General features: G+C 37.9%; 1 protein-coding gene across 27 annotated transcripts in view; it reads left to right on the top strand.

Moving 5' to 3' along the window:
* Window positions 1-20034, top strand: part of LOC116251197 (uncharacterized) — a 46746-nt gene that overhangs the window by 18234 nt on the left and 8478 nt on the right. For 6 of the 27 annotated variants that reach the window (XR_007572864.1, XR_007572858.1, XR_007572852.1 and 3 more), the window contains 2 exons: window positions 11602-11858; window positions 12081-14858. The exons of 9 other annotated variants lie outside the window; for them this stretch is intronic. Coding sequence is in view for 1 of the 18 variants with exons in the window: in XM_050076905.1 (XP_049932862.1) it covers window positions 11602-11808 (207 nt within the window). In the remaining 17 variants the exon portion in view is untranslated. Of the gene's footprint in view, window positions 1-11601; window positions 14859-20034 lie in introns of those variants that run through there. 12 more of the 27 variants (XR_007572859.1, XR_007572855.1, XR_007572844.1 and 9 more) reach the window with 8 other exon arrangements.

Below are 20034 nucleotides of genomic sequence, written 5' to 3'. Positions count from 1 at the left end.
TTGAAGGATTGGAACATTTTGATGTTGTTTCGACTTTTATAATAAAACACGTTTTTGTAGGCTTTTGTGAAATTCATGTGCTATTTGAAATTTTGCAAAAGTTAATAAAAGCTTTTCTGGTTTAACAAAATTGCTGCACTTTTTCATATGTTTCTAAAGATTGCGGCTCTTTACGTTTTCTACAAAAAATGTTAGATTTCACGTATTTACTAATTTAAAAAAATTTTAAACATTTATAAACTGTTTGAAAGTTTTACCAGCTTTGTAATCTTTTACAAACTTTCTGAAATTTTTTAACTTTTCAAATATGTGACAACAAATGCTTTCGCTGCTAACGAAACACAATTTTGAAATTTGGTTGCACAAACATTCAAAAATTTCATAACTCGTAGAAGTTCTACAACATGATGAAACTTTTGCCTTTTTTTTTGCAATTGATAATGGTTTCGAACTGTTTGGAAATATTACGAATGTTTTATTCCGGTTTCTAAAACTCTGCCCTTTTTTATAGATTTTGGTGAGGTATATGCTTAGTTTGAAATTTCGCTATTCATAAAATCTTTTCTATTTTTACGCAATTCTTGCACTTTTTCAGGCGTTTTGCAAAGACTATTACTCTAAAAAATTATAACTCTTCACGTTTCCTACAAAATGTCAAAATTTTCATACATTAATTAATTCTGAAGTTTATAAATGCTTATAAACCTTTCAAAAGTCTTTACACTTTACCAAATTTAACATCTGATTTCAATTCTGAAAAGTCCTAAATAGTTTATAAGCATAGTCTTGAGTTTTTGGGGAATTTTTAATTACTTTGAAAGTAATCCATATTTCTAATTACTTTGAAAGTGGCACGAGTAATTTACAAAATTTACTAATCTTACAAGTTTTAAAACCTTATATTAAGCTTAGCTTTCCTTTTACAATTGCAAACACCTTTAAATCTTTTTAAAAAATTTCAAACATTATTTTGAAACTTTTAAAATTTTTGAATGATTAAAAAGTTTAAAATCTAGCACTTTTCTTTTTGGTTTTTTTTGGGTAAAAGTGCTACATAAAATTTTGTGATACTTAATGACATTTTTTTCTAATTTTACAAAATTGCTGCACTTTTTCACATCTTTTGAAAAAACTATATTGTTTTCTAAAGATAATGACTCTTTACCTTTTCTACAAAAATGTTAAATATTTCTCGTACTTACTAATTTGAAATTTTTAGACACTTATAAATTGTTTTGAAAGTTTTACTAGCTTTGTGATCTTTTTCATTCTTCCCAAATATGTGATGTGAATGATATGTAATCGTCTCATTTTGAGCGCAAAACATACGATGAACCCCGTACAACAAAAAGGAAAGCAGTCTTGTGAGACCTGAGAATTGCTCTAGGATCTTGATGAAGCAACATGCGCACCATCAAGCTAAAAATGTCAATTAGATGCAATTGAAATAAATGGCTGACTGGTTGACACGATCAATGCGCGGCCAACTAGATGCATTGGTATAATGGTCAGTTTTAGGAGGTTACTCGTTAGACAAAAAGAAACTCAATGAAAAGCTTGCAATACTAGACAAGTGCGCTTAAGGGATGTGTTGTGAATGATATGTGATCATCTCATTTTGAGCGCAAATCATATGATGAACCCCGTACAACAAAAGGGGAAGCAGTCCTATGAGACCTGGGAACTGCTCTAGATCTTGATGAAGCAACATGTGCACGATCAGGTTAAAAGTGTGAGTTAGATGCAATTGAAATAAATGGCTGACTGGTTGACACTTCCAATGCATTGCCAACTAGATGCATTGGTATAACGGTCAGTTTTAGGAGGTTACTCGTTAGACAAAAAGAAAGTCAATGAAAAGCATGCAATACTAGACTAGTACGCTCAAGGGATGTGATGTAAATGATATGTGATCGTTTCTTTTTGAGCGAAAAAGATACGATGAACCCCGTACAACAAAAGGGAAAGCAGTTCTGTGAGACCTTGGAATTCCTCTAGGATCTTGATGAAGCAACATGCGCACCATTAAGTTAAAAATGTCAGTTAGATGCAATAGAAATAAATTGCTGACTGGTTGGCACGATCAATGCACGGCCAACTAGATGCATTGGTATAAGTGGTAACTGCTCTAGGATCTTGATGAAGCAACATGGGCACCATCAAGTTAAAAATGTCAATTAGATGCAATTGAAATAAATTGCTGACTGGTTGAAACGACCAATGCACGGCCAACTAGATTGATTGGTATAATGGTCAATTTTATGAGGTTACTCGTTAGACATAAGGAAAGTCAATGAAAAGCATGCAATACTGGACAAGTGCGCTAAAGCGATGTGATGTGATCGTCTCATTTTGAGCGCAAAAGATACGATTTACCCCCTTACAACAAAAGGGAAAGCAGTCCTGTGAGACGTGGAAACTGCTCTAGGATCTTGATGAAGCAACATGCGCACCATCAAGTTAAAAATGTTGGTTAGATGCAATTGAAATAAATGGCTTACTGGTTGACACGACTAATGCATGGCCAACTAGATGCATTGGTATAATGGTCAGTTTTAGGAGCTTATGCGTATTGCACAAGGAAAGTCAATCAAAAGCATGGAATACTTGACAAGTGCACTCAAGGGATCTTATGTAAATGATACGCGATCGTGTCATTTTGAGCGAAAAAGATACGATCAACCCTCTTACAACAAAAGGGAAAGCAGTCCTGTGTGACATGAGGCTGCTCTAGGATCTTGATGAAGCAACATGCGCCCCATCAAGTTAAAAATGTCAGTTAGATGCAACTGAAATAAATCGCTGACTGGTTGACACGACCAATGCATGACCAACTAGATGCTTTGGTATGAAGGTCAGTTTTAGGAGGTTACACGTTAGACAAAAGGAAGTCAATGAAAAGCATGCAATCGCTCAAGGGTTGTGATGTGAATGATATGTGATCATTTCATTTTGAGCGCAAAAGATATGATGAACCTCATACAACAAAAGGGAAGAGAGCTGAGAACTGGTCTAGGATCTCGATGAAGCAACATGGGCACCATCAAGTTAAAAATGTCAATTAGGTGCAATTGAAATAAAAGGCTGACTGGTTGACACGACCAATGCACGACCAACTAGATGCATTGGTAATATGGTCAGTTTTACGAGGTTACTCGTTGGACATAAGGAAAGTCAATGAAAAGCATGCAATACTAGACAAGTGCGCTAAAGGGATGTGATGTGAATGATATGTGATCGTCTCATTTTGAGCGCAAAAGATACGATGAACCCCCTTACAACAAAAGGAAAGCAGTCGTGTGAGACGTGGAAACTGCTTTAGGATCTTGATGAAGCAACATGCGCACCATCAAGTTAAAAATGTTGGTTAGATGCAATTGAAATAAATGGCTGACTCGTTGACACGACTAATGCATGGCCAACTAGATGCATTGGTATAATGGTCAGTTTTAAGAGGTTACTTGTTAGACAAAAGGAAAGTCAATGAAAAGCATGCAATACTTGACAAGGGCACTCAAGGGATGTTATGTAAATGATATGTGATCGTGTCATTTTGAGCGAAAAAAGATACGATGAACCCCCTTACAACAAAAGGGAAAGCAGTTCTGTGAGACATGAGGACTGCTCTAGGATCTTGATGAAGCAACATGTGCACCATCAAGTTAAAAATGTCAGTTAAATGCTATTGAAATAAATGGCTGACTGGTTGAGATGACCAATGCATGGCCAACTAGATGCATTGGTATAATGGTCAGTTTTAGGAGGTTACTTGTTAGACAAAAGGAAAGTCAATGAAAAGCATGCAATACTTGACAAGGACCCTCAAGGGATGTTATGTAAATGATATGTGGTTGTGTCATTTTGAGCGAAAAAAGATACGATGAACCCCCTTACAACAAAAGGGAAAGCAGTCCTGTGATACATGAGGACTGATATGGGATCTTGATGAAGCAACATGCGTACCATCATGTTAAAAATGTGAGTTAGATGCAACTGAAATAAATGGCTGACTGGTTAAGACCACCAATGCATGGCCAACTAGATGCATTGATATAATGGTCAGTTTTACGAGGTTACTCGTTAGACATCCAACTAGATGCATTGATATAATGGTCAGTTTTACGAGGTTACTCGTTAGACATAAGGAAAGTCAATGGAAAGCATGCAATAGTAGACAAGTGCACTAAAGGGATGTGATGTGAATGATATGTGATCGTTTCATTTTGAGCGCAAAAGATACGATGAACCCCCTTACAACAAAAGGTAAAGCAGTCCTATGAGACGTGGAAACTGCTCTAGGATCTTGATGAAGCAACATGCGCACCATCAAGTTAAAAATGTTGGTTAAATGCAATTGAAATAAATGGCTGACTGGTTGACACGACTAATGCATGCCAACTAGATGCATTGGTATAATGGTCAGTTTCAGGAGCTTATGCGTATGACACAAGGAAAGTCAACGAAAAGCATGCAATACCTGATAAGTGCGCTCAAGAGATGTTATGTAAATGATATGTGATCGTGTCATTTTGAGCGAAAAAGATACGATGAAACCCCCTTACAACAAAAGGGAAAGCAGTCCTGTGAGACATGAGGACTGCTCTAGGATCTTGATGAAGCAACATGCGCACCATCAAGTTAAAAATGTCAGTTAGATGCAATTAAAATAAAAAAATAAATGGTTGACTGGTTGACACGACCAATGCATGACCAACTAGATGCATTGGTATAATGGTCAGTTTTAGGAGGTTACTCGTTAGACAAAAGGAAGTCAATGAAAAGCATGCAATACTATACAAGTGCGCTCAAGGGATGTGATGTGAATGATATGTGATCGTTTCATTTTGAGCGCAAAAGTTACAATGAACCCCATACAACAAAAGGGAAAGCAGTCCTGTGAGACCTGGTAACTGCTCTAGGATCTTGATGAAGCAATATGGGCACCATCAAGTTAAAAATGTCAATTAGATGCAATTGAAATAAATGGCTGACTGGTTGAAACGACCAATGCACGGCCAACTAGATTGATTGGTATAATGGTCAATTTTACGAGGTTACTCGTTAGACATAAGGAAACTCAATGAAAAGCATGCAATACTAGACAAGTGCATTAAAGGGATGTGATGTGAATGATATGTGCTCGTCTCATTTTGAGCGCAAAAGATACGATGAACCCCTTACAACAAAAGGGAAAGCAGTCCTGTGAGACGTGGTAACTGTTCTAGGATCTAGGATCTTGGTGTTATAGTGCTGTTACCATGTTCCCTCTCTTGTCGTAAATCTAGTTTTCATTGGTCAAATTACATATAAAATTATATACACATTTTCTCCTGCAGATTGTATTGTACATGATCAGCTGTCAGGGAGGAAGATTAGAATTGGCCTTGGGAAATATCATTTATGCTCCCTTGACTAGACATGAGCTTTTTGACGAAGGAAACTTGTGGAACATATATGTCTGTAAAGGATGAATCAATGGTGTGGTACAAATATTCTGAAAATCTCTAATTACTTTGTAAGAAACATTCAAAATTTCCAAGGCATACGGCTCTTATCAGTTTTACGATTTGATGATTTTTTTGGCTTTCTTTTTACAATTGCAAATGGTTTCAAACTGTTCTCTCGTACTTACTAATTTGAAATTTTTAGACACTTATAAATTGTTTTGAAAGTTTTACTAGCTTTGTGATCTTTTTCATTCTTCCCAAATATGTGATGTGAATGATATGTGATCGTCTCATTTTGAGTGCAAAACATACGATGAACCCGGTACAACAAAAAGGAAAGCAGTCTTGTGAGACCTGGGAATTGCTCTAGGATCTTGTTGCGCACCATCAAGCTAAAAATGTCAATTAGATGCAATTGAAATAAATGGCTGACTGGTTGACACGATCAATGCGTGGCCAACTAGATGCATTGGCGATGTGATGTGATCGTCTCATTTTGAGCGCAAAAGATACGATTAACCCCCTTGTTGGAAAGCAGTCCTGTGAGACGTGGAAACTGCTCTAGGATTTTGATGAAGCAACATGCGCACCATCAAGTTAAAAATATTGGTTAGATGCAATTGAAATAAATGGCTTACTGGTTGACACGACTAATGCATGGCCAACTAGATGCATTGGTATAATGGTCATTTTTAGGAGCTTATGCGTATTGCACAAGGAAAGTCAATCAAAAGCATGGAATACTTGACAAGTGCACTCAAGGGACCTTATGTAAATGATACGCGATCGTGTCATTTTGAGCGAAAAAGATACGATCAACCCTCTTACAACAAAAGGCATGAGGACTGCTCTAGGATCTTGATGAAGCAACATGTGCACCATCAAGTTAAAAATGTCAGTTAGATGCAACTCTGAAATAAATGAAATAAATCGCTGACTGGTTGACACGACCAATGCATGACCAACTAGATGCTTTGGTATGATGGTCAGTTTTAGGAGGTTACACGTTAGACAAAAGGAAGTCAATGAAAAGCATGCGCGCTCAAGGGTTGTGATGTGAATGATATGTGATCATTTCATTTTGAGCGCAAAAGATATGATGAACCTCATACAACAAAAGGGAAGAGAGCTGAGAACTGGTCTAGGATCTCGATGAAGCAACATGGGCACCATCAAGTTAAAAATGTCAATTAGGTGCAATTGAAATAAAAGGCTGACTGGTTGACACGACCAATGCACGACCAACTAGATGCATTGGTAATATGGTCAGTTTTACGAGGTTACTCGTTGGACATAAGGAAAGTCAATGAAAAGCAAGCAATACTAGACAAGTGCGCTAAAGGGATGTGATGTGAATGATATGTGATCGTCTTATTTTGAGCGCAAAAGATACGATGAACCCCCTTACAACAAAAGGGAAAGCAGTCGTGTGAGACGTGGAAACTGCTTTAGGATCTTGATAAAGCAACATGTGCACCATCAAGTTAAAAATGTTGGTTAGATGCAATTGAAATAAATGGCTGACTCGTTGATACGACTAATGCATGGCCAACTAGATGCATTGGTATAATGGTCAGTTTTAAGAGGTTACTTGTTAGACAAAAGGAAAGTCAATGAAAAGCATGCAATACTTGACAAGGACACTCAAGGGATGTTATGTAAATGATATGTGATCGTGTCATTTTGAGCGAAAAAAGATACGATGAACCCCCTTACAACAAAAGGGAAAGCAGTTCTGTGAGACATGAGGACTGCTCTAGGATCTTGATGAAGCAACATGTGCACCATCAAGTTAAAAATGTCAGTTAGATGTTATTGAAATAAATGGCTGACTGGTTGAGATGACCAATGCATGGCCAACTAGATGCATTGGTATAATGGTCAGTTTTAGGAGGTTACTTGTTAGACAAAAGGAAAGTCAATGAAAAGCATGCAATACTTGACAATGACCCTCAAGGGATGTTATGTAAATGATATGTAGTCGTGTCATTTTGAGCGAAAAAAGATACAATGAACCCCCTTACAACAAAAGGGAAAGCAGTCCTGTGATACATGAGGACTGATATGGGATCTTGATGAAGCAACATGCATACCATCATGTTAAAAATGTGAGTTAGATGCAATTGAAATAAATGGCTGACTGGTTAAGACGACCAATGCATGACCAACTAGATGCATTGATATAATGGTCAGTTTTACGAGGTTACTCGTTAGACATAAGGAAAGTCAATGGAAAGCATGCAATAGTAGACAAGTGCACTAAAGGGATGTGATGTGAATGATATGTGATCGTCTCATTTTGAGCGCAAAAGATACGATTAACCCCCTTACAACAAAAGGGAAAGCAGTCCTATGAGACGTGGAAACTGCTCTAGGATCTTGATGAAGCAACATGCGCACCATCAAGTTAAAAATGTTGGTTAAATGCAATTGAAATAAATGGCTGACTGGTTGACACGACTAATGCATGCCAACTAGATGCATTGGTATAATGGTCAGTTTCAGGAGCTTATGCGTATGACACAAGGAAAGTCAACGAAAAGCATGCAATACCTGACAAGTGCGCTCAAGAGATGTTATGTAAATGATATGTGATCGTGTCATTTTGAGCGAAAAAGATACGATGAAACCCCCTTACAACAAAAGGGAAAGCAGTCCTGTGAGACATGAGGACTGCTATAGGATCTTGATGAAACAACATGCGCACCATCAAGTTAAAAATGTCAGTTAGATGCAATTAAAATAAAAAAATAAATGGTTGACTGGTTGACACGACCAATGCATGACCAACTAGATGCATTGGTATAATGGTCAGTTTTAGGAGGTTACTCGTTAGACAAAAGGAAGTCAATGAAAAGCATGCAATACTATACAAGTTCGCTCAAGGGATGTGATGTGAATGATATGTGATCGTTTCATTTTGAGCGCAAAAGATACAATGAACCCCATACAACAAAAGGGAAAGCAGTCCTGTGATACCTGGTAACTGCTCTAGGATCTTGATGAGGCAACATGGGCACCATCAAGTTAAAAATGTCAATTAGATGCAATTGAAATAAATGGCTGACTGGTTGAAACGACCAATGCACGGCCAACTAGATTGATTGGTATAATGGTCAATTTTACGAGGTTACTCGTTAGACATAAGGAAACTCAATGAAAAGCATGCAATACTAGACAAGTGCATTAAAGGGATGTGATGTGAATGATATGTGATCGTCTCATTTTGAGTGCAAAAGATACGATGAACCCCCTTACAACAAAAGGGAAAGCAGTCCTGTGAGACGTGGAAACTGTTCTAGGATCTTGATGAAGCAACATGCGCACCATCAAGTTAAAAATGTTGGTTAGATGCAATTGAAATAAATGGCTGACTGGTTGACACGACTAATGCATGACCAACTAGATGCATTGGTATAATGGTCAGTTTCAGGAGCTTATGCGTATGGCACAAGGAAAGTCAATGAAAAACATGCAATACATGACCAGTGCGCTCAAGGGATGTTATGTAAATGATCTGTGATCGTGTCATTTTGAGGGAAAAAGATACGATGAACCTACAACAAAAGGGAAAGCAGTCCTGTGAGACATGAGGACTGCTCTAGGATCTTGATGAAGCAACATGCACACCATCAAGTTAAAAATGTCAGTTAGATGCAACTGAAATAAATGGTTGACTGGTTGACACGACCAATGCATGACCAACTAGATGCATTGGTATAATGGTCAGTTTTACGAGGTTTACTCGTTAGACAAAAGGAAGTCAATGAAAAGCATGCAATACTATACAAGTTCGCTCAAGGGATGTGATGTGAATGATATGTGATCGTTTCATTTTGAGCGCAAAAGATACAATGAACCCCATACAACAAAAGGGAAAGCAGTCCTGTGAGACCTAGGAATTCCTCTAGGATATTGATGAAGCAACAAAAATGTCAGTTAGATGCAATTGAAATAAATGGCTGACTAGTTGACACGACCAATGCATGGCCAACTAGATGCATTGGTATGATGGTCAGTTTTAGGTGGTTACTCGTTTGACGAGAGGAAAATACATAAAAAGCATGCAATACTAGACAAGTGCGCTCAAGGCATGTGATGTGAATTATATGTGATCGTCTCATTTTGAGCGCATAAGATACGATGAACCCCATACAACAAAAGAGAAAGTAGTCTTGTGAGACGTGTGGGTGACTTTAGGATGTTGATGAAGCGACTTGCACTGTCACGGCCCGACTACTCCGGACTGCGCGGCGCGTCAAGCTCTCGCCAGTAAGCCGCAAGCCTTCGTTTCGTTCAAGTGGGCGCAGATCACTTGAACGCTTTCTCGAAAACAAAGACAGAATACACAAAGAGAGTGTGGGCAAGGAAAAATGCAACTGTTGGACACCCTTGCTCACTTAGTTGACATCCAAGGTTGCCGCCATCATTCCTGGTTCCAGACAGTGAATTCAGTGAATAATCGTGCAGGGTAAAGTTTTTCTCTCTCCCATGTTATTCAATGAATAATCGTGGATCATTCCTGGTTTCACTTAAATCTTTTAGGTGATATTCAAGTTCAGACTTGTGTGTGGATCCAACACTTAAGTGCCTCTGTATCCATTTTAAGAATTTTCTTTGCTCCCTTATTGTTGCTCGCTAGCTAGTAATCGCTAGTGATGAAGCCCATCAGTGTTGTGAAATGTGATGAGGCGAAGCAAAGCGATGAGCTTGTCGAGGTGGAATGAAGCGGAAGCTTGAAGACAAATTCATAAATTTATCACAATAACATAAAATGTGTTCTATTTCATTTTTCAAATCGTTATTACTATAATTAATCAATCAAACAATTGCAATTAAGCTAGCACATGCAATTATGAATTCGTGATATAAAGCTAAAGTATGCATATTTATCATGATTCATAGTTGAACCATATGTTTATTGAGCTAACAAGTGCTGATCTAAAGAGATAAAAGAGAAAGAGAGGTTGCGCGAGTTGGTGTCTTGACAATGCAAAAAAAGACCGTGCAGGTTGATTAAAAATAGTAGCGATTTTTAAATTATTAGTTCCATCTATTAGGCTTGACTCTCTTCCCTTCTGCGTACTTTAATCAATCCTGAAATCCTCCCTTCGCCTCGATTCGTCCATGTAAATTAAGGGTGCTTGAGTTACTTCGTCAAGGGGAAGGCAATAGAACCATCCATATAGATATATAATACATTATAACAAGGAAATATCTTAAATCTTCAAAAGTGCAAAAAAGAAAGAAAAGGCAATGGTGAAAAATACTCACTTCATGTTTCAACTGCATCATGACATTTTACATGGCAAACCCTTCATGATTAGTTCATTTTTCTGCATTTTTTGTTCCCTTGCAGATCAAGTTTAATGTCCTTTTTCTTTTTGCTTTTGTCTCAATCAAGAGCCGGTTTGAGATTATTTTTATCTGTCTGACACATAAGTGTCTAATTCAAAATATATGATTGTTTACAAACACGTCTAGATTGAGGAAGATTCCTATCAAACTATTATGAGATCACACTTATAAGATCAGATTGCACCTATCAAATTTATTTCAGTTGGGCAGCAGCTCTGTTGAAAATTTACGAAAACTAATAATAAATTATTGGGATAGGTTTGAGTGGGATCAGTGATCAGAGAGGTTGCGCGAGTTGGTGTCTTGACAATGCAAAAAAAGACCGTGCAGGTTGATTAAAGATAGTAGCCAGTAATTATATTGAGTAAGATTTTTAAATTATTAGTTCCATCTATTAGGCTTGGCTCTCTTCCCTTCTGCGTACTTTAATCAATCCTGAAATCCTCCCTTCGCCTCGATTCGTCCATGTAAATTAAGGGTGCTTGAGCTACTCCGTCAAGGGGAAGGCAGGCAAAGACATTTTGGATACTAAAATGTAAAATCTTCTTCATGTATTGTAAGTGTCATTTGATAAAAGTAGCTAGTTGCACATATGGATGAGATGCCTTTCTTCCCGTTTTTGGTGTTCTATTTTCCTCTTGACGGCTCTATAGATGGTTGTTTTTAATATTCGTTAATCTCATTTTTCTGTGCAGGAAGCACGTGCTTTTCTTCCCCTTTTTGGTGTTCTATTTTCCTCTTGACGGCTCTATAGATGGTTGTTTTTAATATTCGTTAATCTCATTTTCCTGTGCAGGAAGCGCGTGCTTTATTGGGATGGCTGAGTACCAGAGGTAACTATGCTGCTCCTCTCCAGGTGTTCCGTGGGATTGATATACAGAGTTTGATACCCAAGATGACTAAATCTATAGCTGATAAGGTCCAGCGTCAAAAAGCTCGATTTAAAAGCCAGAAGGTGCAAAAAAAATACAATGTCTATGCATTCTGTGAGTCTCTTGCTTGAAGCTATTTTACTTAAAGCAAGATCACTGGAACAGCTTGGTTTAAGAAAAGGTACAGTATCTAGTTGTGTAATCACCTTTCTGTTTGAAAATGGAGTTCTTAGTCTTCTAGCAGACATGTCTGGATTTGTTTGACTGTCTTACTTTGTTTGTATGTCTTAATCATTTAGCATGCTGCGCATGATTAGTAACACTATGTTTAATGGTATTTACGATGTGTAGATATACTAATCAATTTTCTTTTACCATATCGTATTTGCAACCCGACATGCAGTCAAGTTTTCTGAAAGCAGACAGAACTTGATCAAGAACTTTGAACATTCTCTTTCCTTGGTGGATTGGAACTATTATCCAATTACACAGTTTATACAGCAGTAACAGCACTATAACACCAAGGGAATAATGTTGGGACTGTCATTGACAGGTAGACTTCAACTTCAACTGCTAAGGAGGCTTTTTTTCTTTTTTTGTGGCTTGCTTCTCTTTCCATATCTTTTCCTCTTTATTGCATTTTTTATACTGACGCTTCAAATAAATGCTTTTTCTCCTTCTTTTCATGTAATTTTTTACGGTCTGGACAGTTTCAACTTTCTGAAATGCTTAAGTTCGTCGACATGAATTCTGTGTTTGTTCACTTATTCAGAATATTCGATCTTGCTTTTTTTTTTTATGACATTTAACTACTTCTGTTGTAAAAGAGCGTTACTATTGGAGTTAAAAGAACAAAATTGATTATATATTTCCTAACTTCAAAATTTCATGTGGTAATAAATATGTTGACAATTCCTATGAATGCTTGTGAGCATGTTTTTGTTCTCTCTCAGTTTTTGTTTTCTATAAACTTCACATGTTTGCTTTTTCTTTTTTCTTTTGGGTGAGTTGATTTCAGAATTCAATGAATGTGAACCATAGAAGACTCACCTTCTGTTTGTGATTTGACAGAGGCTGCCAAGGTGTGCAATGCTATCCTGGACAGTAATTTGTGTGCTTGATTTCTTGTTAAATCTCACAGAACCAAGAAGATTCCTCAACTTTGACAGGCCGTTGTTATTATGTCACAGACGTCACAGAATATGAAAAAACAGACTGTGATACTGAAACTTGTGATTCTCAATGACATGCGTGATCTCCATATGCTGATGAAGCACAAGTTGTGATTCTTTAGCCCTTTGAAAGGCAAAAGAATGATGGTTTTACAGCTTTTTGGGCAAGAGGATGATAGTGGTTACATGGTGGTTCTGTTGGTTTCGCTTTTCTTTTCCATTATTGTTTTTAATGTTGTAGAATCATCCTATTAAGTGTTTGGTGTGTGGTCACACCATGATGAAGACTATTCTAGGAGGCGAATTATTAAAAAATTACTTGCAAGCAGCGGGAAACTTGTAAAAGCACGTAGGCAGTAGTCAGGACAACAAATGCCTGTGGGGACAAATTACTGCCAAAAAGAAATTAAAATGTGTTCATTTTGTTTTAAGAAGGATTTCAAGTTCTTTTACCTTCATACCTGTGTCACGTATATGGGTTCTCGGCAACAGACTTGTGTCCAGGAGCAAGAATTTAGGAAAAAGCTGCCATGATTTTGCCACGGGAAGGGCTGCCCTGTTGTGAAAGAAGCCATCTTTCACCAAGAAGGAAAAACTCCAGTCGAAGCGAGTTTGTCAATAAGCTTTGAACCCTGTTATCTCATGCTTCTCAAACGAGCTTTGTGTAAGTAGTCTTTCATGGTCTCAAAAGGTTCTAAAAAGGAATGTTATATCTTGTATGTAGGGGAGCAATTTCGGTCGATATGGGAATTATTTGTCTCGTCTGAGTCTTCCCTGTTCTTGCTTTGCAAATACCACTTAAAATGAGCTGGAATTTATCAAAGTAATATGCCTTCTGAGTTCTGCTAGAATCATGGGCATGCAATTTAGCAGAGCTTTTGAGTTACAAAGGGACCACAGGATCAAGAATCATGATCAAATGTGGAGCATTGGAGGCATGATCTCAGATGCTCTCCAACGCCATCCTCAATTCTGGATTTTGTTCAATAACTCAACGACGAGAACTACTGAGAACCATATAGTAGTAGCAGCAGCAGCAGTTGATGTTGACGATGATGATTATTTTATTATTATTGTCTGCAGTTTATTCAATCGTTCTTGCAGCCTAATTGACTGGCTCTTGTACGCTATAGACTATGAATTTCAGTTTCGCTTCATTAGCTGAACTATAGTTCCCCATTTGCCAGTAAATTACTCTTTACCTATCTTTTCTGATGGTTCTTGAAATACATACTTGCACAGGCTTAAATTTAAACAGGCACAGGTTGCAAAACAGACATCTTCTTTGACGTAGGAGAGAACGTGGGATTTCTTTGCATTAGAATCTTCCCCACCAAGCTAAAGGGCAGCCTTCTAGATTTAGTTAGAAACCTTGTGCGAAAGGGTGTGTAGCACTGCATGACTAACTTTCGCCGGTTCAGTCCCTTTGCTGCTCTCGACCTCCTCTACTCGCAGATCACAAACATGTAAGTCAACGGCCTCAGCTGCTTGGTTCCAATGGTTCTTACGTGCATCACTGTGCAGATTGCTTTATCTTGCAATAATGTGATACATAAAACGCTTGAATCTTCCAGCGAAACTGATGAACAAAATACAACCTAGTCGTTGTTCCCTATAACTGAGGCAGGCTCTTATCTAGACACTCAAGAAATTACCTTTCAGCATTAGCTTTCTCTCGAAATTCAAAACTTATTGCACTACCCTTGAACAATCTCAAACACCACAATTAACAGGTATTTTCTGGAAAAGACCATTAACAGGTGTCTTCATGAAGCTGAAGAAAGTGCTCAGGTTAAATGTTACCTGTAGAAGGTTAAACACTAGGGTTGTCTGGGTGCAAGTAACCAGGGCATTCTCATTCAGTTACAGCTCTGCAATTTAATTCATCTAAATCAGCAGATATTCAGAAAAGGTACATAGGTTGAAGAAGCTGATACCTCGACCTTGACAGAAATAGCATAGGTGCTATGCCCCCAGCTTGTATCTGAGGTACCAGTAATCTTCAACACTTAAATATCTCATAACATCCTTACAAACATTTGGAAAGGCTGCTACATATTGGTAACTTGATGTCTTTCAGACAAGTTGGAATGCGGCTTCAACTTGTGACTTCCCTCAATTTCCTCTCTCTGAAACCTTGTTGGTTTTCTTTTCTAACAGATCACGAGTGACATCAGACATCCCGTAAAATTGTTAATTGTTATTTAAACAAAAGATGGATGATGTGCTCCAATTGAAGGTTAAGATTTGGGTGTACGTGGGATTTTGGCTTAGCAGCACTAGCACTGAAGGAGGCATGCGTGTCATCAAATCAATGTCGCAGCAAGAATCCAGACCAAGGCTTTGTTTGTAACTAAGATGTTAGTTGATTCAACTGGGCAAGTTTTCAAGGGGATTATTTGGAAGGATGGTACCAAGCTGTTACGGCCAGGAACTCATTGAGGAGCTGCCAGAGGATTGAGCTCAATCAGCAGCAGGATCTCTGTTACATCTCGCAGAAAGTATTGGAAAGGACGGATAACTGGGAGACAGGACACGGCTTCTTGCTAGATTTTCTGAAGTCAGGGATCATCTAGATATCATCTGGGTGAAAACTAAGTTCATTCCATCTGGATGTCTGTCAGTCAATGCTATAGACCCAATAACACATCTGGGTAGAAGACTAGCTTCCTTCCCTGTGGATGCGAGTCCTTCAATGCTATAGACCTAATGAGATGTGCATGTGGTATCCTTAGTAGTTACAAGTGCTAAGATAGCCTTGGTGAAGGCCAAAAACAGAAAATGAAAAAAAAAAAAGGAAGAAGGAGAAAAAAATAAAAATAAAATGAAGCAAAATAATAAAGAAAAGTGAAACTGGAAGAAGAACAGTGGGGGAAAAGGAACTCTAAGATATCTTTTTCACTTGAGTGCCCAAGTGACCCAGCCTAGTCGAGAAGGTGGCAGTGTAGGGCATAGCCACTCGTAGGCGCATTTTTACAACTAAGGTGGCACCAGAAAAGACAGCAACCAACATGGTAAGCATGTTTAGATGACATACATACACTCAAAGCTAAGGTGCAGAGTTAAAGCCAAGCAAGTACACACATCACATACAACAGAAACCTGACCCAAATTCAAGCCAACCTGCTATTTTTAGCAGGAAAATTTTGTTCAAAGACCATTGCTAAATAATACCTGAATTTGTTTGCAACAGTTCATTTGCTGTGCCTTCATAGTAGAAGGCACAAGTTTCTCATGTGACGCTTCCTCTCTTCCCCAATTTCAAAATATGCAATCATTGTAAAGACAGCAAGGCATATGAATGACCAAAGAATTAAAAATTCGTGACCAAGATCAATTGACATTCGAGCAGCCCACAAAAATTTTATCAATTGCTTATATATTAGCTTTGCATTCGCTTGTCAAACAAATTGCACCTATTGTCGCGATTCATTCACTAGATGCCTTTGCCCCATCACTTCAGAAATAGCTGGATTAGAAAATTTTTTAATATTAAACACCTTCAGAACAAGTGCCATGAAGGAACTGCAGCTACACAAGGAGTCGACAATAATGAACCGTGATTGGAAGTAGAATTACCAAGTCTTTGTTGCTAGATTTGATACAGAGTTGTAGGTACTACATTATATTTAAATCAGATTTCAGACCGATCTATATAGATTAAATGACAAATTTGTAGAGCAATGCTTTAGGCTATAAAATAATCCAAAGCACAGCAAGGAGAACAGCTGGACTGAGAAAAGTAAACATCGAAAAGCAAAACGAAGAATGAACAAGTTCACCTGAAAAGGGAAAACGGGGAAATTGGCCAAGAAAATTAGGAAGAAAGATTTTGCATCGGGCAAGATATCATCTTCAAAACTATAGCTTATTCCATAAGATACGCTCTAATACAACACATCGAAATCTCTCATATGCTACATTATGCTAACTCAAAGTTTAATTTATTTTCATCACGTGCTGGAAGAACCAAAATGAAAAGCATGCAATACTAGACAAGTGCGCTAAAGGGATGTGATGTGAATGATATGTGATCGTCTCATTTTGAGCGCAAAAGATACGATGAACCCCCTTACAACAAAAGGAAAGCAGTCGTGTGAGACGTGGAAACTGCTTTAGGATCTTGATGAAGCAACATGCGCACCATCAAGTTAAAAATGTTGGTTAGATGCAATTGAAATAAATGCATCTAGTTGGCCATTGACACGACTAATGCATGGCCAACTAGATGCATTGGTATAATGGTCAGTTTTAAGAGGTTACTTGTTAGACAAAAGGAAAGTCAATGAAAAGCATGCAATACTTGACAAGGGCACTCAAGGGATGTTATGTAAATGATATGTGATCGTGTCATTTTGAGCGAAAAAAGATACGATGAACCCCCTTACAACAAAAGGGAAAGCAGTTCTGTGAGACATGAGGACTGCTCTAGGATCTTGATGAAGCAACATGTGCACCATCAAGTTAAAAATGTCAGTTAAATGCTATTGAAATAAATGGCTGACTGGTTGAGATGACCAATGCATGGCCAACTAGATGCATTGGTATAATGGTCAGTTTTAGGAGGTTACTTGTTAGACAAAAGGAAAGTCAATGAAAAGCATGCAATACTTGACAAGGACCCTCAAGGGATGTTATGTAAATGATATGTGGTTGTGTCATTTTGAGCGAAAAAAGATACGATGAACCCCCTTACAACAAAAGGGAAAGCAGTCCTGTGATACATGAGGACTGATATGGGATCTTGATGAAGCAACATGCGTACCATCATGTTAAAAATGTGAGTTAGATGCAACTGAAATAAATGGCTGACTGGTTAAGACCACCAATGCATGGCCAACTAGATGCATTGATATAATGGTCAGTTTTACGAGGTTACTCGTTAGACATCCAACTAGATGCATTGATATAATGGTCAGTTTTACGAGGTTACTCGTTAGACATAAGGAAAGTCAATGGAAAGCATGCAATAGTAGACAAGTGCACTAAAGGGATGTGATGTGAATGATATGTGATCGTTTCATTTTGAGCGCAAAAGATACGATGAACCCCCTTACAACAAAAGGTAAAGCAGTCCTATGAGACGTGGAAACTGCTCTAGGATCTTGATGAAGCAACATGCGCACCATCAAGTTAAAAATGTTGGTTAAATGCAATTGAAATAAATGGCTGACTGGTTGACACGACTAATGCATGCCAACTAGATGCATTGGTATAATGGTCAGTTTCAGGAGCTTATGCGTATGACACAAGGAAAGTCAACGAAAAGCATGCAATACCTGATAAGTGCGCTCAAGAGATGTTATGTAAATGATATGTGATCGTGTCATTTTGAGCGAAAAAGATACGATGAAACCCCCTTACAACAAAAGGGAAAGCAGTCCTGTGAGACATGAGGACTGCTCTAGGATCTTGATGAAGCAACATGCGCACCATCAAGTTAAAAATGTCAGTTAGATGCAATTAAAATAAAAAAATAAATGGTTGACTGGTTGACACGACCAATGCATGACCAACTAGATGCATTGGTATAATGGTCAGTTTTAGGAGGTTACTCGTTAGACAAAAGGAAGTCAATGAAAAGCATGCAATACTATACAAGTGCGCTCAAGGGATGTGATGTGAATGATATGTGATCGTTTCATTTTGAGCGCAAAAGTTACAATGAACCCCATACAACAAAAGGGAAAGCAGTCCTGTGAGACCTGGTAACTGCTCTAGGATCTTGATGAAGCAATATGGGCACCATCAAGTTAAAAATGTCAATTAGATGCAATTGAAATAAATGGCTGACTGGTTGAAACGACCAATGCACGGCCAACTAGATTGATTGGTATAATGGTCAATTTTACGAGGTTACTCGTTAGACATAAGGAAACTCAATGAAAAGCATGCAATACTAGACAAGTGCATTAAAGGGATGTGATGTGAATGATATGTGCTCGTCTCATTTTGAGCGCAAAAGATACGATGAACCCCTTACAACAAAAGGGAAAGCAGTCCTGTGAGACGTGGTAACTGTTCTAGGATCTAGGATCTTGGTGTTATAGTGCTGTTACCATGTTCCCTCTCTTGTCGTAAATCTAGTTTTCATTGGTCAAATTACATATAAAATTATATACACATTTTCTCCTGCAGATTGTATTGTACATGATCAGCTGTCAGGGAGGAAGATTAGAATTGGCCTTGGGAAATATCATTTATGCTCCCTTGACTAGACATGAGCTTTTTGACGAAGGAAACTTGTGGAACATATATGTCTGTAAAGGATGAATCAATGGTGTGGTACAAATATTCTGAAAATCTCTAATTACTTTGTAAGAAACATTCAAAATTTCCAAGGCATACGGCTCTTATCAGTTTTACGATTTGATGATTTTTTTGGCTTTCTTTTTACAATTGCAAATGGTTTCAAACTGTTCTCTCGTACTTACTAATTTGAAATTTTTAGACACTTATAAATTGTTTTGAAAGTTTTACTAGCTTTGTGATCTTTTTCATTCTTCCCAAATATGTGATGTGAATGATATGTGATCGTCTCATTTTGAGTGCAAAACATACGATGAACCCGGTACAACAAAAAGGAAAGCAGTCTTGTGAGACCTGGGAATTGCTCTAGGATCTTGTTGCGCACCATCAAGCTAAAAATGTCAATTAGATGCAATTGAAATAAATGGCTGACTGGTTGACACGATCAATGCGTGGCCAACTAGATGCATTGGCGATGTGATGTGATCGTCTCATTTTGAGCGCAAAAGATACGATTAACCCCTTGTTGGAAAGCAGTCCTGTGAGACGTGGAAACTGCTCTAGGATTTTGATGAAGCAACATGCGCACCATCAAGTTAAAAATATTGGTTAGATGCAATTGAAATAAATGGCTTACTGGTTGACACGACTAATGCATGGCCAACTAGATGCATTGGTATAATGGTCATTTTTAGGAGCTTATGCGTATTGCACAAGGAAAGTCAATCAAAAGCATGGAATACTTGACAAGTGCACTCAAGGGACCTTATGTAAATGATACGCGATCGTGTCATTTTGAGCGAAAAAGATACGATCAACCCTCTTACAACAAAAGGCATGAGGACTGCTCTAGGATCTTGATGAAGCAACATGTGCACCATCAAGTTAAAAATGTCAGTTAGATGCAACTCTGAAATAAATGAAATAAATCGCTGA

The sequence above is a fragment of the Nymphaea colorata genome, chromosome 3 (assembly GCF_008831285.2).
Source record: "Nymphaea colorata isolate Beijing-Zhang1983 chromosome 3, ASM883128v2, whole genome shotgun sequence".
NCBI classification, from domain to species: domain Eukaryota; kingdom Viridiplantae; phylum Streptophyta; class Magnoliopsida; order Nymphaeales; family Nymphaeaceae; genus Nymphaea; species Nymphaea colorata.
Note: the sequence above shows the minus strand (reverse complement) of the source record. Positions and strands in the feature narration are given on the sequence as shown.